Here is a 24,205-nt window from a genome sequence, read left to right as displayed (position 1 = left end):
TCAGGACCTCTGACGAACGCATTTGGAGTCACTCGGAAGTATGTCTCTGACCCAGAGTCACCTCTTACTTCAGAACGATTGAATCAGTTCTCAGTCGACCAGGCGACCGCCCGCGTGGACCGGAACGAAGCCGAGCAGAGTCCGAGTCTTCGCGTGGGGCTCAAAGCGCGTTGATCTCAAAGGAGGGCGTAAGCTGCTGACGTGTCGTCCGTTATTGTAGGAAGCTAGTTTAAAGGACTGTGCCAGTTGACGCTAGGGACTCTGGATGCAGACAAGTACTGTCTACGACTGAGAAGCGCGATATTCAGCACACCCCGCGCCTGATCTGTGAGAAGAATCTCAGAGATTGAAGCAGCCTTTGGTGAGCCAAACTTTCTGAAATATTTCAGAACTCTTGGTTGTGATCCTCAAAAAAGGCGATTGTAGTTTGAATCCTCCCTTGCTTCTTCGGTGGTCGTCGTCGGCTCGTTGCCAAGCGTCGTAGCGTCAACGCCTGCGTCGTAGACAGCAGAAAAAGAGAATCTGATCGCGTGTGTTATCGAACACAACCCGCGCGGCGTCGGCCCAGTGACCAGTTCGTCGAGATTACCAAGGTCGTCGTTCTATACTTCCTACTACGCTTGAGGTGCTCACCAAAGAGCATGGCACGGTCCCAGCGTCATCAGCCGTGCGGTCCCTTGTCTGAGGACCGCACGGCTGATGACGCTGGGTGTGTGTTCTGATCGTGGTGGGATCCTCCTGCGCCGAGATCCGATCGCTGCTCAGACGCGGCCGACGTGTGCTGTACGTGGCCGTCTTGTTAAGGATCCTTTCTTTACAGCTTGGACGTGGTGGGAGGAAGAAGATGACTGTGGAGAACAAGATATGGGTGTGCTGGAGAGTGGACGCGCCGATGGCTACTTGCCTACCATGGCTAGAGCAACGCGTAGTAGTCGTATGACTCTGGTCCAGAGCCTTGTATGCGCGCACCTCACCCCACTAAGACCTCCCACCACGATTTGCTCGCAATACTCTGGTATCTGGGCCGACGGACCTCTGGCGATTCAAACCATGGTAGAGTCATGGTCCAGGGCAGAAAAAATCCAGTCTGAGTCGGCGGTGGGTCCCTCGAAACGAGAACGCAAACGACCCCCACCCCAGAGCCCCCCAGAGCTCACCCCAGGTTGCAGAGAAGGCGCAAGTGGTAGCTTGTTGCGCAACATCCCCATCATCAACGTGCGTCCTCTCTGGTCCGTCATGGTTGGCCTCCATGATGGGTTGGGTCCCGCTTTGGAGCTAGCGCCTTCCTGGTTGGCAGCGCCGCGCGTAAGACGCTCTTACGACGTGGGGACTCGCTCCTACGATGGCCGTGTCGTGCAAGGGATCTGAGATTGATGTCTGAGCAACCCAGGTCGTGTGGTGGGGGCGGGCCCATCTGCTTTCGCGTCTGTCAGTGCTCGCACCCAGGTAAGCGTCCGTAACGCATCGACCTGAAGCAAGACACTGTGGACCATCGCGAGCCTTTTAAACCGCTTGGTTGTCGCGTCGTCGTCACCTGCGCCGGCGGTCAGATTCCTCGCCATAGCCACGACTCCTCCGTCCGCAGCAGACGCAGGCTCAGGGTGGCGCGTCCGAGTAGCCAGGCAGAACACACGTGGTATCTGTACCCAGCTGGTGCGTTCGTCTTGCTGCAGAGGCCGAATCGGGCCACTGTGCTGCCCGTCTGATCCTCTGCCGGTCTCCGTGGGATCGGCACGCGGTCGAAGCTTCAACGGGAATAAGAACTGCGCCGTCGCCGCTTTGTAGAGCTGCTTGCGACGACGTATCGACTTGATCGACCGCGCTTGATGGTTCGTGGTCTCTGAAGCAGCGCCTTGGTAGCGTGACAGCCATATGCAGCAGATTCGAGCTGTTTGCTTGACGGCAACTGATGCCATGCACATCCCACACCCCGTGCGGTCAACGATCTGAGAACGCGGTTGAGAATACATGCCAGTTGGTCGTAGCAAGAAGCTCACAAGTGCCAGTTGTTTCTGCCCAGCACCCGTCGCGTCGTCATTTCCCCTTTTGCCTTCTCCTGCACTCGAACCATGGGCGAGCTCGCAACGTGCCGGTACAGCCATGGCAAGTGCAAGCTGCCGCGCGCCACCAAGAAGAATGGCACGCTCCACACGCTCTGCGAGTACCACCGCACCAAGGCCTGCGCGCATCAAAAGAAACTCGACGCCAAGCGCCGCAACGAAAAGCTCAAGCTCTTCCAAGACGACCCGTCGCTTCGCCCGCACGGCCGCAAACTCATGGGCAAGCCGCTCTCGCCCATCGTGGCGACCGGCAGCTGGCACGACATCCACGAGACCGAGAACCGCGCGCCGCTGCCGACCCGCCAGTTCAACTGGGACCACCACCCGTCGCCGCCGCCGCTCTCGCCGTCGTTCCTCAAGCCGCTGCCGGCGACGGCGCACTATCAACCGTCGTCGCAGGTGCACCACTACGTGCAGGCGTACCCGACGTACGACCCGTCGCCGCGGGACGTGTACCAAGGCAACGAGTACGACGAGAATCGCCGGTACGACAAGTTTGCGCCGCCGGCCTACCGCCAGCCCACCATCACAGCTACCACTTCTTCAACGGGCGGCGGGAGTATTATGCGCCGTCGCCGCCGCAGGCGCAGTACAACGAGCCGTTGCGGGCCGACCTCATTTCGCCGCGCGCAGCGTACGACTATTACGAGCCGAACCACGAGGCCGAGCCAGCGTACGCACGCTGGGGCAGCCAGCCCGTTGCGTACCACTCGTAAGCGCTCTGTCGTCGTCGTCGTCGTCGTGCCTGTGTACCATACCGCCTCGTGTTGTCGCTGTTATTATTTTGCTGGATTGTCTTTTTTTAAACGCACTCAAATCGTTCTTTTATACGACGTTCACCGTTCTTTTATAGTGTCAGAGCTCTCTTTTAGTCTCGTCGGTCGCGCGCGAGTCGCCCACCTCTCATCATGTAATGCTCGTTGGCGAGTTCACGGCGGCTGCGGAGAAGGTAGCGAGCACCCATGCCGCTCTGCACTTTCTTGAAGTGCGTTTTTGAACTTGCTCGCCGTTGAATTTTTAGATTTTTAGATTGACGATCACGCTGTGCTGAGGCAATCCTGCTTGGCAGCGATACGGCGACGAGGAAGCCACGTGGCCAAACAACCCGTAGCTGCAACTCGACAACCCATTCAGACATTTTGAAAGTGATGGAGACATCGGGATCGAAGCAGACTTGGACCACCCGAGGTAAACCCACTTGGACTGGCCTTCAGTAATTGGTGATGTTCTCAGTGCAATCTTGCCACCTATCTGTCGTCGAGAAGCTGCAACGAATCGTGCCACGTGGCAGCGTGTTGCCGTTTCGTGATTGGTGCCATCTGAGTCAGCAACTGCTCTCTCGTGCTGCCACGAGGGGTGGGGGGTCCAAAACAAGGTGCGCTTCAATGTCGGTGGCGCATTGAAGAGGCTCCTTAAGCAACGTCAACAAGTAGCCAGACAGGAGATACCTAGGATTTATTACTCTACATACGACACTACCATGCAGTGCGTCAGAACGCGGACGTGAGTGCGAGGCGCTCGTTCCACACGTGCCGCTCGAGCGGCGACACATCGGCCTTGGTCTCGGCCATTCGCTTGCGCTTCACATCCGAGACGCGCCCATACAAGACAGGTACGATCGCACTCTCTTCATCGAGGCACGGAACGGGCGAGGCGGTCGCGGCCACCGGCATGGGCGCATTCGGCTTGGCCATCTCGGCGCAAGCAGTGCAGATGCGCGCCTCGTGGCTGCCGAGGCGCCACACGTGGTGGCAGGCGCGGCACACAGCGTGGCCACACATACGACACCGGAATTGCTTGGTTGACTGAAAGAGGTTTTTGCGGAACGAACGCGTACATCGCCGGCAAGCGACGGCCTTGGGCTGCGCGCGGACAATGGTCAGGGGCACGAGCTGCACGGCGCTGAGCTGCTCGGCGCGGAAGTGCGTGTCGAGCTGGCACGCTTGCAGCAAGAGCGAGAGCATCACCGAGATCTGTACTTGTGCGTGAGCGTTGAGAAGGCAGTTTGTGCTCGCACCTGAATGTCCTTGGGCACATTGCCTTTCAGCTGCAAGACGAGCACGTGGTACGCATCTAGCGCGCCGACCTCGTCGTTGGACTCGATAAAGACTTGGCCGGATCGCTGAAAGAGGCCGCGCGTGAGGCCGTGCGATGCGTTGAGCGGGGGACAGCACGCTGCGTCGACCGAGTGCACGCTTCGGACAAAGCCGCGCTGTCGCGCCGGTCCATCGAGGAATTCGTCGTGGCACTAGATGCATAGGAAGACGTGCACACTACGATGTGGAGGACGTACCTCGAGGTAGCAAAAGTCGCGGTCGGCAATGACGGGCGGTGTGCGCAGCGCCATCCACTGCAGGTACACAGCATGCAATGGCGCCTCGGCGACTTCTCGCCGCGCGACGAGCTCGTACAGACGGACACGGTCCAGCACATCACTGGCCAAAAGCGGGTTCTTGCCATTGCTTGACGTCGCAAAGTTGGCATAGACATCCGCTACAGCGTCGATCGAAGCATTGACGAGCGTATGGGCGCTCATGCAGATCTCGTTGGGGTTCTGCAGGTCGGTGCCAAGGCGCACCGTGAGACGCCGCTGCGTCTGCGGGTGCGTGAACGTTTGGTACACGGGCGCCGCGCCCGCGAGCGCCTTGGCGTTGAGGATCGTGTCACGGCAGGCGTCCCGCGCGTCCGCTATCAGCGAGACGCGCTCATGCGTCTGCAGCGGCGGGCAGCGGAAGAAGGACGGCGGCAGCGGCAGGTATGGCATCGACGGCGAGGGCCAGTCGGACAACTGGCTCTACCATCGCTGCCAGCAAATGGCCAGATATCGTGACAACGCATAGATCCGGTGTATGTATTTAAAGAGGTGCTCCGTGATAACCATGCCACCGACAATCCATTGCATGGGCATGGCCCCGTACCAAGTTCTAGCGAAACGACGACGACGCCCCATAAGCGTATCTGCAAACCTTGGTCCAAAACGGGCTACATGTAGTAAGCTGACCCCGAAGTGGACGCACGTCCTCAAACAACTCCTCGATCGGCCCGTGCGGTGGCATCTGAGATCCAAGCACTGTTGGACTTGACGGCAACGAGGCGGCTGTGGACGCGTACTGTTGCATTTGATGGGTCCCTCCCTTACGTCTTACTGCAAGAATATCCTCTGGGGACCCACCTACCTCGACCCCCACGACAACAAAAAAGGGTCGCAGCGTTCTGCCGTCGGTGGGACGACCTTGGCGAAAAGGCGCGTTAGATTCGTCGCGCGCGGCTGCGCACGTCTCGCTATCTTGGTCGTGTAGAGCGTTGGTGCAGGTGCAGAGGCTGCGAATGGCCGGCGTGATATCGGTAAGCGACTTTTTAGCCACGCTGTCGACTGTCGCAGCCGCCGACTCAGGTCGTCCAGCGAGTGCAGTCCACCCAGTGCACTCCACCCAAGAAGAAGTCTGGGTCCGTCGAGTACAGGTAGCGTTGACGCATCACCACCCGTTCTCAGATGCCGCCCCGTACGTTGTCGTCTGCGAATCTGGTTTTATGGTCGCTCGCCCTTGGCCATCGCGATCAACCACCCACTGTATTGCTCTGCTACCCGTTGGCTTGCCCTTCTTGAACTTTTCCACGCGTCTGGCAATGTACACAAACAGTCCACATTTGATTCTCAGGCTTGCTAATGGTCCTCGTCAATGTCGCCCAAGAGGGGCATCTCTGGCACCATGCGCGGTGGCGTCCGTGTCGTCGTCGTGTCGAGGCGGCTTCCCGTGAGGCTGGACAGCGTCGGCAGTAGCCGGCTCGAGTTCTCGGGGCTGCCCGGCGCTATGGGCTTGGGGCCGACGCTCAGCGGGCCTTTGGTCACCGCCGCTTGGACGCAGTCGTCGCAGATGCGGATGCGGATCGGGCGGGCCCCTGGGCTCGGAAGAAGCATCCACTTGGCCGAGCAGCCAAAGCACACGACGCGCCCGTCGAGCTCGCAGTGCGTCTTGGGTCGCAGCGGGTGAAACCGGCGTTGACATACGGCGCAGTGCTTGGCATGTGCCTTGGGCTCGACCCAGCGCGGGCTGTAGCTTGGGGACCGGCGCCAATTGGCGAGGGCCACCGCGGCTTTGGTCAGGCGCTGTCGCTGAAAGTAGCCCGTCAAGGCCATGAGCGACGTGATCTGGCGCCGCGCAAGCGCAAGATCCAAATCGGCGATCGGAGCCACGACGATCGCGAACGCGTCGACCGTTGTGCCGCCGCAGTAGGCTTTGGACGGCGGCGGCTCCAAAAAGATATGGCCGACCCGGAAAAAGGACCTTCGGTTGAAGCCGCGCCGAGGCAGGCACACGTTGTGCGGCAGCTCTACGGATTGCACAACGCGCAGCAAGCCGCGCTGGGCACTGGCGCCCGTAAAACCGAGCTGGGTCTCGACGACGCAGTAGTCGGAGGTGCCGATGCCAAGCCATGCGACCACCGTCGACTGCCACGGCTTGTCCCGCGTCGGGCCTCCTAGCCGCGCGAGCTGTTCGTACTGCACGGCGTCGGAACTCAAGTAACCACCTTTGCACGTAGGCAGGTGCGCGGCAATCTCATCGAGGGACGCGGCGAGCGTGGTGCGCCCGAGCATCGTGCTGAGGTCCGTGTCGATGGTGTCGAGGCCGCGACGAAGCTCCATGCGGCGGAGGCTCGTCGGGTCGAGGTGCTTGGCGTACAGCGGCGCGGCCTCGAGCGCGCTAAGGTTGGCGAGGACAGCATGGCAGGCAGCGAGTCCGTCGCGCTTGAGCTGGCGCACGACGTGACCAGGCAACACGCTGTCGTCCGCCGCGGGCATCGTAAAAATGGTGCAAGTTACGGCATTACACGAGTCCAACAGTTGATGGGAGTGGGACGCCACGGATATCACATTGGACGCCATCCCTTTGGCACATTGCCCTTTCCCACATTGCCCTTTGTCCTTCCCGACGAATGTCTCTGCAGGGCTTTAGCATGGAGCCAATTAGTACGCAGACAAAAATGCGATGATGATTCTGCTAACCTACATGAAAATATCACGGAAAAAAGTCACCGTGGTGAAGGAGCGCCTTAGTACTAGCGGTACTGGTACGGCGAAGGCTCGTAACTGTGGTCTTGCACGCGCAGGCGGGCCATTGCGTGGTCAAGCCCCGTGTTGCTCGGCGGCCGGCTGTAGTAGACTGGCGGCGGCTCAAAACTCGGCGGCTGCGAGTACGCAGGTGGTTGTTCATTGGCATACCCTTGTGGTGGCGGGTACGCGTAGCTGGTCGACGCCATCGATGAGCCCGAGCCTTGCTTCTTAAAGTGCGTCGACCATGCGCGGTCGAGCGTGTCGAACGAGACGTCCGACTCGCCAAAGTTGTCGGCGGTGAAGAGGTCCGTGCGGTTGTCCACGTCCCAGCCACTCCCGAGGCGGATCGAGCGCACGCTTTCCATGAACTCGCCTAAAGCACCGTCATCATCTACTCGATCGTCCAACGGACGTACTTTGGTTGTCGTCTTGGCGTCGGGCGCGCATCCGGTTTTGCAGCTCGGGCATTTCAAAGTCGACGCTGGACGCGGACGAGACGTTGCGCTGCTGGAAGCTCTTGTACGCAGCCACGTTGGCGGGCGCGTTATTGCTGTGTTGAGCGAGCCGCTCGAACGGGTTGCTCTCGTACATGCTTTCGTAGTCGCTCTGGAGGTCGCCAAACGCTGACGGCGCCTTGTCGTAGTGGTAGCTGCTCTGGGTCTCGGTCGCGGGCTGGTACCGCGGCGCTTGATGCAGACTACCCACGGGCACGAGCGACTGCGACGGCGGCTGCAGCGACACCGAGTGCGACAAGGTCGACTTGGCGTAGCCCGTGGTGACGTGCGGAAGCGACGACGAGGACGACGGGCGCGACCGCCCGTGCATTTCGTCGCCTGCCATCGAGAACGACGACGCTGCCGACGACTGCCGGTGCTGCGACTGGTGCTGCGACGCCGCGCGTCCCGGCGGTGCATACGCCGGTCTACATCGCGCTGAGTGTTTCCTCGATCGACAACTGAGGACGTACTCGGGCGTGAACTGGTCGTTGGAGAGTCGGTCGTCGCCGCCGTCCGACTCGTTGCGACAGAGGTTCGAGCACATGGTGCAGATACGCACGCGCTTCTCGCCCGAGTAGGGCAAGATGAGATCCCTATACCGCGTGACGTCGGTCCTGCGTCGTACGATGTAGTCTTGTGTACCAATGGCTGCTGCAGTGCTTGCAGACGACTTGTCCGCACTTGCGGCAGCGAAACTTGCGTGTAAAGAGCGGGTCAAACTTGCGCGCGCACCAGTGGCAGTTGGAGACGTGCTTCTTCGAGGGCAAGTCAATGTCGCCGAGGATGCGCCCGGCGCTGAGCTTCTTCATCTGGAAATGCTTGTCGATGCGCGAAATGCTCTGGACGCGCTGGCGCAGTGTCTGGCGCTTGATCCACGGCGGCACGCGCCCTTTAAAGTTGACTTGCAGAATGTGCGTCACGTCCAGAAACCCGGGTTTGTCGGTCTCGACAAACACAAAGCCGGACCGGTAGTAGCTGCCGCGGACGTAGCCGAGCGTCTTCTCGAGCGAGACGCAGGACGGGATGTTGATCGAGTGCATGCAGCGGACCCAGCCCTGCTTGCCCGTGCGCGTATCGACGAACTCGTCTTGGCACTACAAAGCATGCGATGCGATGCGACGGTACTAGAGAGGGTCGAAGCGCATACCTCGAGGTAGCAAAAGTCGCGGTTCCGGACCAGCGGCGACGTCGACTCGACGGCCGCCCAGCGCACACCAATGTAGTGCATCGGGTTGTCGGGCGTCGGCGTCGCGAGGTCGTAGATCGAGAGCATGTCAATGAGGTCCGGTTCGAAGACGCGCGAGTACTCGGCGAGCTTCTCTTCCGAGGCAATGTTGAAGATGTCGGCGACCTCGGCGAGGCTGGCCTTGATCGTGTTGACGCCGCACACGTACGTGAGGTCGTCGTTGCCGCCAAACTCTTCGCCCTGGAAGATCTGGACGCCGGCTTTCGTCTCCATGAGCCGCCACTTGACCGTCCCGCCGTTCTCTTGCGCGTAGAAGATGACCTCCATGCACATCTCCTTGGCGAGGTTCACGAGGAACTCGGTTTCTTGGCGCGTCAGGTCGGGGCGGTTGAAGAACTCCTTGGGAAGCGCAGCCCCGGACGCGCTGGACCCTCGCATGCTGCTGCTGGTCGGGAAGTAATCGCAAACTGCACTTGGCCGGCCAACTCCTCTCTCGCCGCGATGCCATTGGCTGAAATCACTGAAAAAGGCATCTTGGGATTGGACAAAATAATGACAGGTCGCTTGCGATTGGACGAGCGACTTCAATTTCCGCGACGGTAAACTGGATCGCGACCATAGACACCTCACACGGTGCAACATATTGATGGGATTCGCAACGACATTATGTACACAAAGGACAATCAATTGTTTGGAAGGACTAGCGATCAACGCTTCGAAGCGGTGGTGTAAAGGGCCTGCGACCGTAGGGTTCTAGCAGCGTGAACCCGGATGTGCGTTGTGTGTGTTTGTGAGACGCGGTCTGTCTACACGTGACGCGCCCAACGTCAGCATGTGTTAGTCAACGCTCAACAGGACAAGTTGGCCGCCGCCACCAGAACACTGACACAAGGCAGTACCTGTACTGTACGGCATCGCAGGGAAACACCAAATGCGCGCGAGACAGGTGTTTGGCTGTGAGGTTATCCGCAAATCCGCCGAGCTGTACATGCACTGGGCGAGGCCCTGGCTGGTCGGGCGCCTCGTCAACCGACGGCTCGTCATGGTTTTTCAAAAGTTGTGTGCGTGTGGTCGTCGTGTCGACGCACGACGGCCGATCGCGGAACCAGAAGTCCTGCTGTCCTCTGCACGTGATTGATTACCTTGAGAAGATATGATGCACGAAGTATGATGAGCGAAACAGTCATGCTGCTGCCCGAAACGCCACGTAGCTGGATGCGTGCGCACCGGACGCTTTCGGTGTAGCATGATGCTCAGTGCGCATCACCCGGGCTCGCTTCGTGATGCTCTAAGCCATTGTTGCCCTTGGCAATTGACTGGTACCACCAGTCGTTGGTACGGTATCCTTGTCAATATCCACTGTTTTCAACAGCAACGAAACAGTGTTTCGGATACCAGGCCTTGGCGACGCCACGTCATGAGTCGGTATCTGCTCCATCCTGTGCATACCGTCTTAGTCCAGCGACCGTCGAGATCTTATTGCAGTCTAACTCCCTCACCTTGAGCGCGCATACGAGCGTCTTCGCGATGGGTGTCCTCCAGCAGCGTCACAACGTCGCCTCCGCCACATACTAGTAGTTTTATGCCAAGTCAGAAGGTCCAGAATGCTGTGGCTGCCGTAGTCGGATCAAGTGCGAGGGCCTCCGCTGGTGCAGCCTTACTCTATCATGACACTGTGGCTTGGCGACGACGCACTCCAGTTGCCTTCACAAGGCTGGAGTGGTGGCCAGTGATTTGTCAATCTTGTTGACGGGACGATGGGGCTCCGCTGCGAAAAGCATGGACTAAAGCCATTTACCGTGTTTAAACAGGTCGATGGCCAGCGTTTAGGGTTTGGATCGACGGTCACGCTCGGCCGCCTTGCAGCATACTGCTCGCAAGGAGGATACCAAAAGTCCATAAATATTATATGGACCCTTGGAGGATACTGCATGCATGCTAGCCGAATGCGTTCAGGAATCGGTGTTGCCGGACCTTCGAGGCCGCGACGCAGCGATTAGCCGCACACATTCTCTGATCTGGCGACAACAGCAGACTCCGCACCATGGAGACCGAAATAACGCAAGCGCTAATCGCTATAACGTCTTCGACATGCACGCTCACGATTGCCAACCTCGCCGTGGCAGCCATGAGAACACGCGTGTGGTGCAAAGAATAAAACGCATTTCACGTCAAACGCGTTTAAGTATACGTACACTATTTCAGTCGGATGACTCGAGTTCGAATGTTTCGCAAACAGCTGCATACCGGTTAGGATTAGATCACAAGCTGCCATGGCGTCAAACAAGGCCTTCGTCGAGGCCTCGGTACGTCAGGATAGCCCCGGCTGCGCATGGAGGGCCTCACGCCCATGGCCTAGGCCGGCTCCGTCGGCGCGCTCTTCGCCTGCCTCGCGCTCTTCCCGTTGGACGTAGCCAAGACCAAGCACCAGGCGTCGATCCAGTCGACCGAGGTTCGTCGCCGTCGGTACTAGCCGACTCAATGCATTCGCGCTATAGGAGACGAGCGATGGAAAGACGAAGGTGCGCAAGGTCGATACGCTGACCATCTGCAAGACGATCTGGGACACGGAAGGCGTCGCAGGCCTCTTTGCCGGCCTCGGGCCCAAGGCCATCCACACGGTCCGATGATTTGGACGTCCACCACGCCAGGCTTCCTCATTGCTTCTTCTTCGTCTTCTTAGGTGCTCTCCAACTTTTGCTACTTTTACTGGTACGCGTGGCTCAAGACATTCTACGAGAAGAAGGTCGGGGCGCTCTCGACGGCCGCCAACTTGGCGATCGGCGCGCTCGCCGGCGCGATCAACATGAGCATGACGCTGCCGTGGGAGGTCATCTCGACGTACATCCAGACGTCCGGCAACCCGAACGAAAGCCAATGGGACGTGCTCCAGGCCTTGTACAAGCAAGACGGCGTCTTGGCCCTCTGGAAGGGCTACATCCCGTCGCTCGTGCTCGTGTCCAACCCCGCGATCAACTATACGATTTTCGACCGGCTCAAGCTCCAGCTGGTCTCGGCGACAACGTCGCTGACGGCACTCCAGGCGTTTATGCTGGCGGCCATCGCCAAGTCGATTGCGACCGTGGTGACGTACCCGATCATTCGCGCAAAGGTCATCATGCAGGCCAAGTCGGACGAGAACGACGACAAGAAGAGCAGCATGACGGACATTCTGCAGCGCATTTGGGCCACCGACGGTCTTCACGGGTTCTTCAAGGGCTGCGAGGCGCAGCTCTTCAACACGGTGCTCAAGAGCGCGCTCCTGCTCATGACCAAGGAGCAGATTACGTTCCTCACTCTCAAGCTGCTCGGTGGCGCGACCAAGGCGACGGCGACGCGCTAAGCAAGGCTCGAGACCGCGTAGAGGACTCGTCGTGTTGTTGCTAAAGAAACCATCCTCGAGCCTTTGACCAGTTGTACGCACCACACATACTACCATCTTTCGGTCGGAGCGAGCAAGTACTGCTAGCGACGCAGATTAACATACGTGGCCATGTGTCGATGGAGCATCCTTGCGTGAAATGAAGAGGCGGTAACCCGGACACCGCATCGCCATGTGAGCTATATGTCGTTCACAAACAAGGGTCAATACACTGTTGATTGACCCTTGAAACTCGTGCACTGGGTGCTCGCTGAGGTAAAAATCAGTTGGAGTTGATCGCCATGTATTGGCTCGCGTTGAATGTTGAATGTTGTAATATCGAGATGGATTATGTTTGAATAAAGCAACAATTGTTGGCGATTTTCAAAACAAATACTTGCAGGCCTTTGATAGCCACGATCGTCGGCATACAGCCTCTCTCGAGCTAGAGAAAGCGTCCCTGAGACTATCACAGCGATTTGAGAAGGTTGCAAAAGGTTCGATTTCGGATCGACGAGCCGCACGCCTGCCGTTGGGTACCTGGCCAAAATGCAGCCAATGTTGAAAAATATTCTGAACGCCGAGAGCCGCCGTCAACGAAGCGAGTTGTTTGCCAGTTGTCTGGAGCGTAGACCTGGAGCCTTTGACCACGCGGTGCGCGAGGCGTACCGACAGTTTTGAGTTCCCGCCACAAACTTGTGTGTCCCTTCCGGATACCTTTCGACAGAATTTGTGTCGAACGTCGACGAAGGCGGTGGAGGCCACGTCGTATTGGTTGTGGTGACACACAGCTTGGCCGTAGCATGGTGATATTGTTGCTAGAGGCTGCAGTGTCTAGCGGTCTCTTTGCGGTCATCGATGACCAAGGATTGCTTGTCATGCTCCAGGTATCCAAGTTTGAACGGTTGTTGGCGCGGTTGGTTGTAGACGCCACGCTTTGTGTGTGCAGCGAAGCACAAGAGACGAAGAAGAGCCGTCGATCAAATCCGTTCGGTTTCTCTAATCTACGAGCACCCCATTTGTGAACACCGGTTGGCACTTGAGGCCGCGACGGCTGGCTGCGGGTGGCCACAAGGTGTCGCCTACTGCCGTCATAGTACAGCGTCGTCGACGACCGACTCTTCGAGTACGCATGGTGATGAGAGTCGTGGTGCAAAGGCTCGTTCGAGGTACAAGAGAATCGACACGAGAGAGTCAACCAGTGTTAATAATGGCAATCAATCAGTCCTTACAGTAGATTGCGTGGGTTGCTACGTCGCGATCGTGACGGTCTCGCCGTTGTAAAATTCAATATAGAGTTGACCGTCGGTGACATACGTGTGGTCAACGAGCTGCGACGCATGCGACTTGATCGCGTGGATCGTCTCTCGCTTGTCGTCGTCGTGGAGGTAGTCGCAGCCAATGCCGTAGGGGCATTTCGGCGACTTGTCGCAGACCGACGTCTTCCACATGCCGCCGCGCGCAATCGCACGCGCAATGCCAATGATCTTGAGCTCTTCCTTCGTATGGCCATAGCTACAGCTCGCCGACGTGCACCAATTCTCTCGCTTGCACTTGGCGTAGTGGCGCGGCTTCATGCCCAAGCAGCTGCGCGTACGGAGCTCCTTCAGCACGTCTGTCGCGAGCTTCGAGAGCAACGGCGACGACATACGAAAGGGCGATGGTGCATTGAAGGTCGGTGGATACGCGGCTTGTCCGTCACGGGCGGCCGACAGCCGCGACGCTTCGTCAAACGGAGACTCGATCGACGAGACGATGCGCGAGGTCGACGGTGACGAGACGATGCGCGATGTCGACGGCGACGAGCGACCAACCGTCGACGTCGGGCCACCCGAGAAAGACGTCTGCCCACTTGGCAGCGGCAACGGGCCCGTCGATAGTGAAGACAACATCTGTTCCAACGTCGACGTGGACGGCGGGGGCGCGCGTGGCAGGCCGCTGCTGGCCGTGGGCGGCGCGGTAATGTTGTGCGTCGAGGGGTCGATCGTATACTGCGGCGTCGGTGGCTCCGTGGGCACGTTGGGCGTCGACGGGCGCTCAGTCGGGTCGGCCACGCTCGACTGCTCCGAGGCCGACGCGCGGCTTGCGCGGGCATCTTCTTGCGTGGCGTTCCAGGCCACGAGCGCACCGTGAAGCCATTCGAGGCAGCACACAATCATCTCCATTTGCACGTACGCAATCACCGACCAATGGTCCTTGACGCAGTTGGCAATGGTCGCGTGGTTGTGGTTCAGATTGCCGCCAAGGCGAGACGTGGCGTCCATGCTCTTGAAGACCTGGAAGCCCGTGATGCCCCAGCGGATGGTGCGCAAGTACGCCTTTGCCGTCTCGTCTCGCACCGCCTGGAAGTGACGGCTGAGGCTGTCGAGCACGTTGAGCGCCACGTCAAAGGTCGGGACGTTGCCGCCCACGGCGTCGTTGACAACGAGATGCACAGCCGTCTCCATCTTGCTGCGGAAGAGGTCAAAGCCAGTGCTCGACTCGTCCGAGAGCAGGTCCCGGAACTCGCGGAGGGCGGTGCGGAACTTGGCCTTGGGCGCGCGCGTGCTAAAGAAGTCGCCGTCGCTGCAGTGCGAGAGAAAATCGATGCGCACGGGAGGGCTCATGCTGCGTCAATCTTGGTCTGGCACGACTGCAAAATGGCCAGCCACCAACAACCGCCAAGCAATATTAAATTCGACAGGTGCGCAGGTCTCTATAATCGGATTATCAAACAGAAGTTGAATCCTGGATGCAGCGTTTTTGCGTCCGACGCTGGCTTCTGGGAGAGACGACTCTGCTTTTTCTCGGTGCTGGTAGAAAGCTTCGCACACAGCACGGCGGTACCATTACCGTTTGGACACCATTAAAGGTTTGCGATGCACGACATGCCAACGCGCAGTGATCCAGGTTTGGTGCTTTGGTTGATGTTCGTGTTGACTGAGAACCTGCGTCGCTACAGTGGATGGACACAAAAGCCGTGTTGGTCAGAGCTGTCGTGCTCGCCGCGCCCTCGTAGATTTGACGTATCGTTCAACAGGATCTTTTGCCAAGCGCCAACCTCAACGTGTGAACGCGAGCTTGTCGCCAGGGCATCTGTTGGTGTCTATGACACCATCTGGGTAAAATACAGGAAAACGCGCACATCTGTCGCAAATTCTGTTTCGGAACAGCAACTCCACGTGTCGCCTTGCCGCGGCGTGTACACGTGGCACGCTGACGTGGCGGCATCCCTGCTAGTTCCTACCGGACAACCTAGAGACTGAAGTGGTTTGTTACTTGATGCGTGGGAATGTCCTAAGCATAATTTGCGGGGCACGTCAAAGGCGACCGCTTGAGCTCGCGCAGGTGGCGCCGGTTGATGTACTTGAGAGTTTGAGACTTGACAACGACAGAGCTCAACCACACGCAGTAGCAAAGGCAGACGACACTGACACCGAGACCGTAGATCGCTTCGCCGTAGAGCCACGCCGGCGTCTTCGCGCCGAGGTGCTGCGTCGTGCCGAGGTACGACTGCCGGTCAAAGGCCAGCCATGTGCCAAGAATCATGAGGATTCCGATAAGGATCATGACATTGAGAGCGCCGAGCATCTTGCCGACGATGTTTTCTTCCTTGAAGTAGACAAGGCTCGCAACGTAGAGCACGGCCGCGAGAAGCGCGGTGGGTGCGAGGACGTACACCATTGTGTAGTGGCACGCGCTCATCACGACAGAGCAAACAGCGTGCTTCATGGTCGCTCCAATGTCAAACCGACGGCTCACAGAGCACCCGCACCACGTCGAGGCGACAAACTCCAGCAGGCGTGGGTCCAACGTCGTATGCAGCGCGTCGGCGCCGTACGCAAGACAAACTTTGGACGCTTCGCCGTGCTGTAGCGTCGTGAGGCAGTATTCCTTTGGTGAGAAAGCAATCGAGACCGACGTAGGGGGCTCGCTGTCGAATGTGTTGTGCACCGAGAAGCTGACGAGCGACCAACCGAGGCCGGGGGCAACGACCGTGTACGCAATCCACGCCGCTGTGAACGCATGCGCCAGCACTCCTACGCAGAACAACTCAGATCTTGGGGGTAGATGCAATGCAGCTAAATACCGACGCACACAACACCTGCGTGCATGGTCTTGATTCTGACAGAATGTGGCACTTTCGAATCGAAGACGCGTTTCCAAGAAGAAGGCCTTTCCCGCCACGGCAACGTTAAATAGTGTACTAAACTCTTGCATCCGCTTTCTTGTCGCCTTACTTCAAAAGGACGCCAGATAGTACTACATGCTGTCTTCTATGCGCATTGACAGGGGGTCTTTTGCTCTTCGATCGGCTGGACGACGGCCTGGACGGCCCGCTATGCTCATATCAATTTATGCCTCACATGAAATAGAGTGATCTTTTTGGAAAGAAAACAGCCAATCCGCATTACGCATCTCCATATCTGGCCGGCCATTGGCCTACACCAAATGAACGACGGTGATTGGTCGACGCGAGAATGACCGCAATGATGGCAGACGACGACGGCCTTCCAGCAGCCGACGTCGCCCGCGTCGAGGACGCAGTAAAGGCTGCGATCGCCCAGACGCTCGGCTGGTCCTACGTCGACACGTACATGACGAGCCGCAATCGGCTTCGGCCAGGTACGCTCGTTTCCGGTCTCTCTACGATCCAGACGCTTTGTATGATCCTCAGGCCGGCAACGCACCTCGTTTGGTGACTTGGAGCTCCCATTTGCCATCGATGTGTTCAAACGTCACATCCGCTACCTGTGCGTCCAGAAGCTTCCGAGATCCGCTTTGCATGTCACGACCGTGTCGGACTTTGGGCTCACGCGCCATTTTGCGTACGCCACTTCCAAGGCCATCGCCGACGCCCTGCTGCAGGTGTTACTCCAAGACTCGTCGCTTGCCGGGCTTCTCAGCAACCTCGTGTGCGACGCGAAAGGCGTGCTGACATTCACGACGCACCGGCACTTTGCATGGCATACGACGCACGGCCGCCTCGTCTGCTCTGCGTGCGGCTACTTTCTCAATGGCCAGCGCGGCCTGCGCATCCACCAAGTCATGCAACACGGCATCGCGTACGATCGCGCGCAGTCCGAGGCACTTTCGAGCGACACGCAGCTCGTGTTGTATGTACCACCAACGACCAACGACTGCGTGCTCCGTGCGGAAGCATCCCCTCTCGCGTTAGACCCCGGTCTTGAGGCGGCCAAGAACGGGGACCTAGCCTTGCTGCAATCCCTCGTCGCGACGGGGTGGGACCCAAGAAAGGCAACCGATCGCCATGGGTCCAACGCACTCGCGTGGGCCGCGGGGGCCAACCATCTCGACGTGTGCCGGTACCTCGTCGAGACGTGCCATTTGAGTGCGTCGGTGCTGCAAGGCAAGCGCGGCATGCAGCGCAACGCACTGCACTGGGCCGCGCGCAACGGGCATATAGCCATCACCGCCTGGCTGCTGGGACGCAGCAGGTTCATGTGGACGAACCGACCGAGGATGGCACGACCGCCTTCCACTTTGCCGTTTGGAACAACCAAGTGCCCATGTGCCGGTGGCTGGTGTACCCCTCTGGATTCAGGAAATGGTACTGGATGTGATGAAACACTGTTTTAGGGCCACCGGAAAGTGCAACGTGCATGCGCTCAATGCCTACGGCTGCAATGCTTCGCAATGGAGCGCCTTGACGGGCAGCGTCGAGATGCTTGCGCTCCTCCAAGAATTCGGTGTCGACCTCGGCGTCATTAACCTCAACGGCCACTCGGCCTTACACAAGGCGGCGCTGCGAGGACATGCTGAAGCTTGCGCATGGCTGTTGTCGCACGGAGGTCTCGGTCGGCGCCACATGCGGCCCGACAGTGACGGCTTCACACCCATGACGTTTGCGTCCTCGAACGGGTTCCCAACCCTCGGGACTTATCTCGCCGACTGGTTCGAAAAGGCGTTGTAATGGGTTAAAGCCTCGCGTGCTGTTCATGAACCACCGGTGCAATGACGTCCATCTCCGCCCGTCTCGCCGCCTCAGACGATTTGCGGAGATCCACGAACGCAGCCCAGTAGGAGGGTAGCGTGTGTGCTGTTCCCGCCTTTTTATCTCACGTCGACGCTACGCCCCAAGATGGCCTGCGTTGCGACTGGAAATCTGGAGCAACGGAGTAAGATGATTTTTGGTGTCTGCACCAAACAGGCTGCGTTCTTACCTTTGCGGGGACGGGTACCACCCAGCAGCGTCCGTCCAGCGAAAAGGCAAGTTGGCACTCACTGAAGACTGCGTGACCAACTCGTGTCGCACGCGAACCGTCGAAGCATCTTTCGACGTCCGGATACGCTCCATGAGCGACATTGAAGACTATTCACACCCAACTTGAAGCACGTGGTCCTCACGGTTGACAAAAAACCCGAGGACCAGCAAGCAGAAAGAAGCGCTGCAGACCGAAAACACGCGCTCCAAGACCCGACGGACTCATGCACGAGTAGAGCTTTAAGCAATATGAGATACAAAAGAGTGCATATGAAGGGGATGCAGACGAGATGGACGGTGGCCCCGATGGTCGAAGCGCCACAAGGACCGATGAATTGCTACCGAGGCGGCGTGCCCTGTCGCACGGTCGAAGAATGCCTCGATCAATGCGTTACAATAACCAAATTGCATTTGGTTCTTCGAGCCAAGAGTCCATCATTGCCTGACATGTGACCGATCGGTTGCGTGTTTGTAGCCAATCTTTCCTGTCCTCCGATCACGAAATCGTAATTTAATGGATACACGCTATTCGCATAGTAAAACCAGGTATATTGGGAGACAATGCAATTAAAGACAAGTGATCATCCGGATACCGATGGAAAAATGTCCATAAACGGCGGTTCAATGTTCGGCAGTTGAAACGGCGAACGGACGTTAGTTGGCGCCACGACCGACGGCCGGCCGGGATGACCGAGACAGCGCCCGACGCTGGCGTCGCGCTGTACCGCATCGAGAGCATTCTTGCAGGCGACAGCAGCTCGCTCGGCCTTCTCGTCGCACCGCCGCTATCGGACGACACACCGATACTGGCGGCCGCCGGCGTGCAACTGGTGCTCTTGCACGCTGCGCTGGCGATCCCGCCACCAGAGTACGCGCTGTACCAAGCGTTTACGGTGTATGCGTGCAGCCAAGTGCTGCTGGACGCACCACCACTCGGGCCGCGCCGCGCTCGCGTCACTGTGGTGCCATTGACACCTACCGGCGCGATTGATGACGCCCTCGTGCGACGCTGCTGCGAGCCGCAGACAAGGGAAGAAAAGCTCGTATGCGGCGCAGCGTTCTGTGAACTGCCCGCCGTGATCGTGTACCAAGACGTCCCGTACATCGCCGACGCCGTCTCGCCCGAGCTGACGCCGGGTTCATTGCTTCCGACGACCGGCAAGACGTATGCTGAGACGGCGCGTATGAAAGCACCAGGAACGAGCGTGGACATGGCGCAACACCTCTATCGCGCGCGCCAAGCCCGCGCCAAGCCAGGTATGCTCGCCAAGGCAACGCCGCCCAAGAAGCGCACGTACATCCATTTGATCCCGCAGCTGTGCACGGTGCACCCGCTGCCGTGCGCGCTCTGGCACGACCTCAAGCGACTTCCTACCATCTTGTACCTCTGGGAAAAAGATCTCGCCGAAGCAACGTTGCGACGGCGGTGGCAGTGGCCGCACCCTCTCACCGAAGCCCTCACGGCCGCCAGCGCCAAACTGAGCTACAGCAACGAGCGATTGGCGTTCCTCGGCGACGGCGTTCTAAAGCTCGTGCTCACCATCGACGCGATCCAGAGCGGACAGTGGCAGCTCACGGACGCCATGCGAGACCAGCGGCTGCGCAGGCTACAGAATGCGACGCTGTGTGCCGTGGCCGAGTCGGCAAACCTTCTTCCGTACGTGGATCTCGTCGGCTTTCACGGCTCGTGGTTCCAGCCGCTTCTGAGCGACACCACTTTGCCGCCCCCCGAAGATGCGCTAACGCCGAGCACACGCATCAAGACGTACGCGACCGTCGTCGAAGCTCTTTTGGGCGCGGCATATGACGCTGCGGGTGTGGCAGGGGCGATGACCATGGCGCATCATTTAGAGCTTGTCTCGACTCGCAACGTGGACCTGCCCCGCAAGGCATGGGCGCTACCAGCGCCCACCTCGTGCAACTGGCAACTCGGTTCCTTTGGTCCTCCCATCGACCAACCCGCGGTCGCGACGTCGGTTGCCGCCTGTGTAAGCACGAGCCTCAGCGGCGGGACCGAGGCGGCCACCGATGGCCCCAAGCTTCTCGGCGAAGCGCTCCAGTACGCAGCGACTGCGATCGACCTCTATGCGACGGGGACGGATCCTGGCGAGATGACGCGGCGCCGTCATTTTGTCACACGGGCGTCGCTTGGGGCCCGCCTCGTCGACACCCACGTCGTACCGACGCCAGCTCCGAGTGCAACTGCGCTCGGCGCTGCGTACGAGAGCGTCCTTGGCGCGGTCGCCGCCAACGCGGGCGTCGAAGCAGCGCTGGCATTTGCCACGGCGTGGAGCCGGCCGCTCTTGGTATCGGCGCTCGTCGACCTTGTGCCAGTGTTGAGAGCGCGCGACGAGTGAGCGATGAAAAGTATACTATGTACAATAAGACAATAATACAGACGGCATGGTGTATTCAAAGTCAAGTGGTGGCATCGGTCCTGCCATGCAGGAATGCCCTTGCTCGCACCAAGTTCTTATCGGATTTAGCACGCGCTTCGTGGCGGTCGGTTTCACAACCGTTGACCAACGATGCTACACGGAGGCGTCAAGCCCAAGCCGAGTCCGCTCGACCCCGAGTACTGGCGTGGCATTACGCACTCGGTGGAGGCGCATCCGCAGGCCACACTCGTGCACTCGCCGCTGCCGGTGCAAGGGTACCGGCCACCGGTCGCGTCGCCCATGCACCCGGTGATGATTAGTCCAATCCCGTCGCAGGCGCGACAGGCGAGCCACGGCTTTGACATGCACCAAATGGACTACGCATACGCCGACGCTTCGTCGTTGCGAACGCAGCTCCGGCACGCGTTCATGGCGCTCTCGTCGGACGTCCGCCAGGTGCTGCAGGCGTACGACGTGCACCGCAGCGGCGGTCTACCGACCGACATGTTTCAGGACGCACTCGCCCAAGTAGGCATCTACCTCTCGCCGCTGCTGCTCGCAGAGATCCACCGGCGCTTTTACGCGCCGCCCGTCGACGCGATCGACTACCACGCCCTCGCCACGTACTTGGCGCTGGACCGTTCCGAAGTGTACGCGATTTGAAAGTGCAAAGTGGCAACTGCAATGCGTGCTGTGTAGCGATCGAATATTGCAAGACATTGGCCGGCGAATCGCTGCGCAAGGCTCGATCGACAGCATGCGCCACATGCTCCAGCAGTACGACCACCACAGCACAGGCTGCGTCCCTCGGCACATTTTTTTGGATTTTTGCCACCGGTATGGATCGGCGCCCGATGTCGAGCTGCACTGGCTCGCGCAGTTCTTTGCCCACCCGTACGACACGCAGCTCGTCTCGTATGCGCGGATGCTTGAACTCTTTCCCGGGAACCACAAGCCATCGCAGCAGCAATACGCCCCGCCTCGCCCGATGAGTGCGCCAGTGCCCGTCTCGCCCATGACGTCCCATCTGTCGCATCACGCATACCCCGTGCACCCGACGCCGCAGGGCTACCCGCCGCCGTCGCACCACACGGGGTTCACAACCATGGTCAACCACGCAGTGCCCGCCGCCAAGGTGCGACCAACCCAGTGGGACCGACGCCACTGACATCGTCCCTCATAGATGGTGCTGCAGAAGAACGGGTGGATCTGCCGCGTCTGCGCCCACCAGCAAGTCGAAGACTGGGTCACGCACTGCGAGATCTGCGACACGTCCAAGCCGCACGGCGGCGCGCGCGGTATCTTTGTCAAGTGCCCCCACTGCAAGTTTGACAACAACTTTGATGCGGTCACGTGCGAGCTGTGCCACCACGGTCTGCAGGCCAAGCCCAAGAAAGCTCGCAAGAAAAAGTACTACTCGAGCAGCTCGTCCTCGTCGTCGTCGTCGTCGTCGTCGTCGTCGTCGTCGTCGTCGTCGTCGGGCGGTGATTCGCGACGGCGGCGGCGGCGCAAGGGCAAGCAGCACCGCCGCCAGCGCCATGAAGACGACTCGGTCCGCTTTACAAAAGGCGAAGTCATCCAGGCCATGCCACTCCACAAGCACGAGTACGTTCTCGGCACGATCGTCAAGGTGCACAAAGAGGATCGCACGTATGATGTCAAGTTTGACACGGGGAAGCTCGAGCGCTACGTGCCCGAGGACTCGATTCGCGAAGTCACTCGCGCCAAGATGGCGTCGAGCCCACGCAAAAAGTCGCACCACCCGTCGGCCGACGAAGGCAAGACATCGTCGCCGCGCAAGCCCAAGCGCATGGAAATGACGTCCGAGTCCGAAGATGTTCGACCGCACTCTCCCAAGAAGTCTCGCCCCGTCGTGGTCTCCGACTCGGACGACCACCCGAAGAAGCCTGCGAAGCGCCCTGAGCCCATCTTCACGTCCGAGTCGGATGCTGGGCCGGCGTACAAGCCGGGGCAGCGCGTGCGGGCCAACTACAAGGAGCAAGGCGACTGGGTCGGCGCCGTGATCGCCAAGGTGCACTCGGATGGATCCTGTGACGTTGAGTATGAGACGGGCAAGATGGAAAACCGGGTCAAGCCCAGCGCGATTCGGCCGCCCAGTCCCAAGAAGAAGCCGCAAGTCGTCACCGACTCGTCCGAGAGCGACGTCAAGGTCGTTTACGAGAAAGGCCAGCGCGTCGAAGCCAAGTACAGTGGCAAGACCTGGAAGGGCGGAGTCGTGACGCGGCGTCGGGTCAACGGGACGTACGATATTGACTACGACGAAGGGGAGAAGGAGACGGGCGTCAAGAGCGACTGGATGCGCGCGGCATCGAGCTCACCAAAGAAGAAGAAGCCGACGGAAGAGTTGACGACAACGACCGAGGATGACAAGCCCAAGCGCGGCAAGTTTAAGCAAGGCGACAAGATTGAAGCGCGGTTCAAGGGCAAGGACAAGTTCTACCCTGGTGTCATTGCCCGCGCACGGCTCAATGGTACCTACGACATCGACTATGACGACGGCGAGAAGGAGACGATGGTGAAAGCCGACCTTGTCCGCCTCAAAGAAGGCTCGAGCTCACCAAAAAGAAGAAGACCGGTGGAGGACCCGTCGACGACTGAAGATGACAAGCCCAAGCGCGGCAAGTTCAAGCAAGGTGACAAGATTGAGGCACAGTACAAGGGCAAGGACAAGGTTCTACCCTGGTGTCATCTCCCGGGCGCGTGTGAACGGGACGTACGACATCGACTACGACGACGGCGAGAAGGAGACGATGGTGAAAGCTGACCTTGTCCGCCTCAAAGAAGGCTCGAGCTCGCCAAAGAAGAAAAAGGCGGAAGACTCCCACAGAAGACGATAACCAAAAAGTTCAAAGAAGGCGACAAGATTGAGGCGCAGTACAAGGGCAAGTCCAAGTACTACCCCGGTGTCATTTCCCGGGCTCGCCTCAACGGGACGTACGACATTGATTACGACGACGGCGAGAAGGAGACGGGTGTCGCTGCCGAGCTCATTCGTCTCAAGGGCGGGACATCACCGAAGAAGAAATCGAACGACACCACCGACGACGACAAGCCAAGGAAGTACAAGGAAGGCGACAAGGTCGAGGCGCAGTACAAGGGCAAGTCCAAGTACTACCCTGGCGTCATTGCTCGTGCGAGGCTGAACGGCACCTACGACATCGACTACGACGACGGCGAGAAGGAGACTGGTGTTGCTGCTGACTTGATCAAGCCGAAAGGGGGCTCATCGCCAAAGAAGAAGCCGTCGAACGACTCGGACGATGACCGCAAGCCAAAAAAGTTCAAAGAAGGCGACAAGATTGAGGCCCAGTACAAGGGCAAGTCCAAGTACTACCCCGGTGTCATTTCCCGGGCTCGCCTCAACGGGACGTACGACATTGATTACGACGACGGCGAGAAGGAAACGGGTGTCGCCGCTGACCTTTATCCGTTGCCAAGGGCGGG

At 59.2% G+C, this 24,205-nt stretch overlaps 10 protein-coding genes across 10 annotated transcripts in view; 5 read left to right on the top strand and 5 right to left on the bottom strand.

Moving 5' to 3' along the window:
* Positions 1-2,069: 2,069 nt before the first annotated feature.
* On the top strand, positions 2,070-2,776 carry SPRG_08916 (hypothetical protein; the record flags this gene model as incomplete). The annotated part of the gene is made up of 2 exons (XM_012348260.1): positions 2,070-2,545; positions 2,593-2,776. The coding sequence occupies 2 exons, from the start codon at positions 2,070-2,072 to the stop codon at positions 2,774-2,776; spliced, it is 660 nt and encodes a 219-aa protein (XP_012203650.1).
* Positions 2,777-3,500: 724 nt separating this feature from the next.
* On the bottom strand, positions 3,501-4,824 carry SPRG_08915 (hypothetical protein; the record flags this gene model as incomplete). The annotated part of the gene is made up of 3 exons (XM_012348259.1): positions 3,501-4,033; positions 4,078-4,308; positions 4,354-4,824. 3 exons carry the CDS (start codon positions 4,822-4,824, stop codon positions 3,551-3,553), a joined length of 1,185 nt encoding a protein of 394 aa, XP_012203649.1. The 3' UTR covers positions 3,501-3,550.
* A 900-nt stretch (positions 4,825-5,724) lies between these two features.
* On the bottom strand, positions 5,725-6,861 carry SPRG_08914 (hypothetical protein; the record flags this gene model as incomplete). The annotated part of the gene is made up of 1 exon (XM_012348258.1): positions 5,725-6,861. One exon carries the CDS (start codon positions 6,859-6,861, stop codon positions 5,725-5,727), a length of 1,137 nt encoding a protein of 378 aa, XP_012203648.1.
* A 184-nt stretch (positions 6,862-7,045) lies between these two features.
* SPRG_08913 (hypothetical protein) lies at positions 7,046-9,248 on the bottom strand. Its single transcript, XM_012348257.1, has 5 exons — positions 8,758-9,248; positions 8,253-8,704; positions 8,081-8,203; positions 7,530-8,035; positions 7,046-7,486 (listed from the first exon to the last, which is right to left on the bottom strand). The coding sequence occupies exons 1-5, from the start codon at positions 9,232-9,234 to the stop codon at positions 7,119-7,121; spliced, it is 1,926 nt and encodes a 641-aa protein (XP_012203647.1). The 5' UTR covers positions 9,235-9,248; the 3' UTR covers positions 7,046-7,118.
* A 1,800-nt stretch (positions 9,249-11,048) lies between these two features.
* Positions 11,049-12,218, top strand: SPRG_08912 (hypothetical protein). Its single transcript, XM_012348256.1, has 4 exons — positions 11,049-11,102; positions 11,156-11,248; positions 11,295-11,417; positions 11,480-12,218. Exons 1-4 carry the CDS (start codon positions 11,070-11,072, stop codon positions 12,137-12,139), a joined length of 909 nt encoding a protein of 302 aa, XP_012203646.1. The 5' UTR covers positions 11,049-11,069; the 3' UTR covers positions 12,140-12,218.
* A 1,083-nt stretch (positions 12,219-13,301) lies between these two features.
* Positions 13,302-14,786, bottom strand: SPRG_08911 (hypothetical protein). The gene has a single exon (XM_012348255.1). It carries the CDS (start codon positions 14,761-14,763, stop codon positions 13,408-13,410), a length of 1,356 nt encoding a protein of 451 aa, XP_012203645.1. The 5' UTR covers positions 14,764-14,786; the 3' UTR covers positions 13,302-13,407.
* Positions 14,787-15,360: 574 nt separating this feature from the next.
* SPRG_08910 (hypothetical protein) lies at positions 15,361-16,260 on the bottom strand. The gene is made up of 2 exons (XM_012348254.1): positions 16,227-16,260; positions 15,361-16,176 (listed from the first exon to the last, which is right to left on the bottom strand). The coding sequence occupies exons 1-2, from the start codon at positions 16,249-16,251 to the stop codon at positions 15,434-15,436; spliced, it is 768 nt and encodes a 255-aa protein (XP_012203644.1). The 5' UTR covers positions 16,252-16,260; the 3' UTR covers positions 15,361-15,433.
* A 336-nt stretch (positions 16,261-16,596) lies between these two features.
* SPRG_08909 (hypothetical protein) lies at positions 16,597-18,074 on the top strand. The gene is made up of 3 exons (XM_012348253.1): positions 16,597-16,762; positions 16,815-17,684; positions 17,738-18,074. The coding sequence occupies exons 1-3, from the start codon at positions 16,618-16,620 to the stop codon at positions 17,806-17,808; spliced, it is 1,086 nt and encodes a 361-aa protein (XP_012203643.1). The 5' UTR covers positions 16,597-16,617; the 3' UTR covers positions 17,809-18,074.
* Positions 18,075-19,004: 930 nt separating this feature from the next.
* SPRG_08908 (hypothetical protein) lies at positions 19,005-20,719 on the top strand (the record flags this gene model as incomplete). Its single annotated transcript, XM_012348252.1, has 1 exon — positions 19,005-20,719. The coding sequence occupies exon 1, from the start codon at positions 19,049-19,051 to the stop codon at positions 20,717-20,719; it is 1,671 nt and encodes a 556-aa protein (XP_012203642.1). The 5' UTR covers positions 19,005-19,048.
* A 171-nt stretch (positions 20,720-20,890) lies between these two features.
* The window catches only part of SPRG_22232 (hypothetical protein), a gene marked incomplete at both ends in the record, with an annotated part of 5,047 nt that continues 1,732 nt past the window's right edge, over positions 20,891-24,205 (top strand). The window contains 7 exons of the mRNA XM_012348329.1: positions 20,891-21,390; positions 21,440-21,875; positions 21,924-22,454; positions 22,656-23,042; positions 23,091-23,291; positions 23,343-23,432; positions 23,553-24,168. Coding sequence (XP_012203719.1) covers positions 20,891-21,390; positions 21,440-21,875; positions 21,924-22,454; positions 22,656-23,042; positions 23,091-23,291; positions 23,343-23,432; positions 23,553-24,168 — 2,761 coding nt within the window. The remainder of the gene's footprint in view (positions 21,391-21,439; positions 21,876-21,923; positions 22,455-22,655; positions 23,043-23,090; positions 23,292-23,342; positions 23,433-23,552; positions 24,169-24,205) is intronic.

Source organism: Saprolegnia parasitica (assembly GCF_000151545.1).
Source record: "Saprolegnia parasitica CBS 223.65 unplaced genomic scaffold supercont2.42, whole genome shotgun sequence".
Lineage (NCBI taxonomy): Eukaryota > Oomycota > Saprolegniomycetes > Saprolegniales > Saprolegniaceae > Saprolegnia > Saprolegnia parasitica.
Note: the sequence above shows the minus strand (reverse complement) of the source record. Positions and strands in the feature narration are given on the sequence as shown.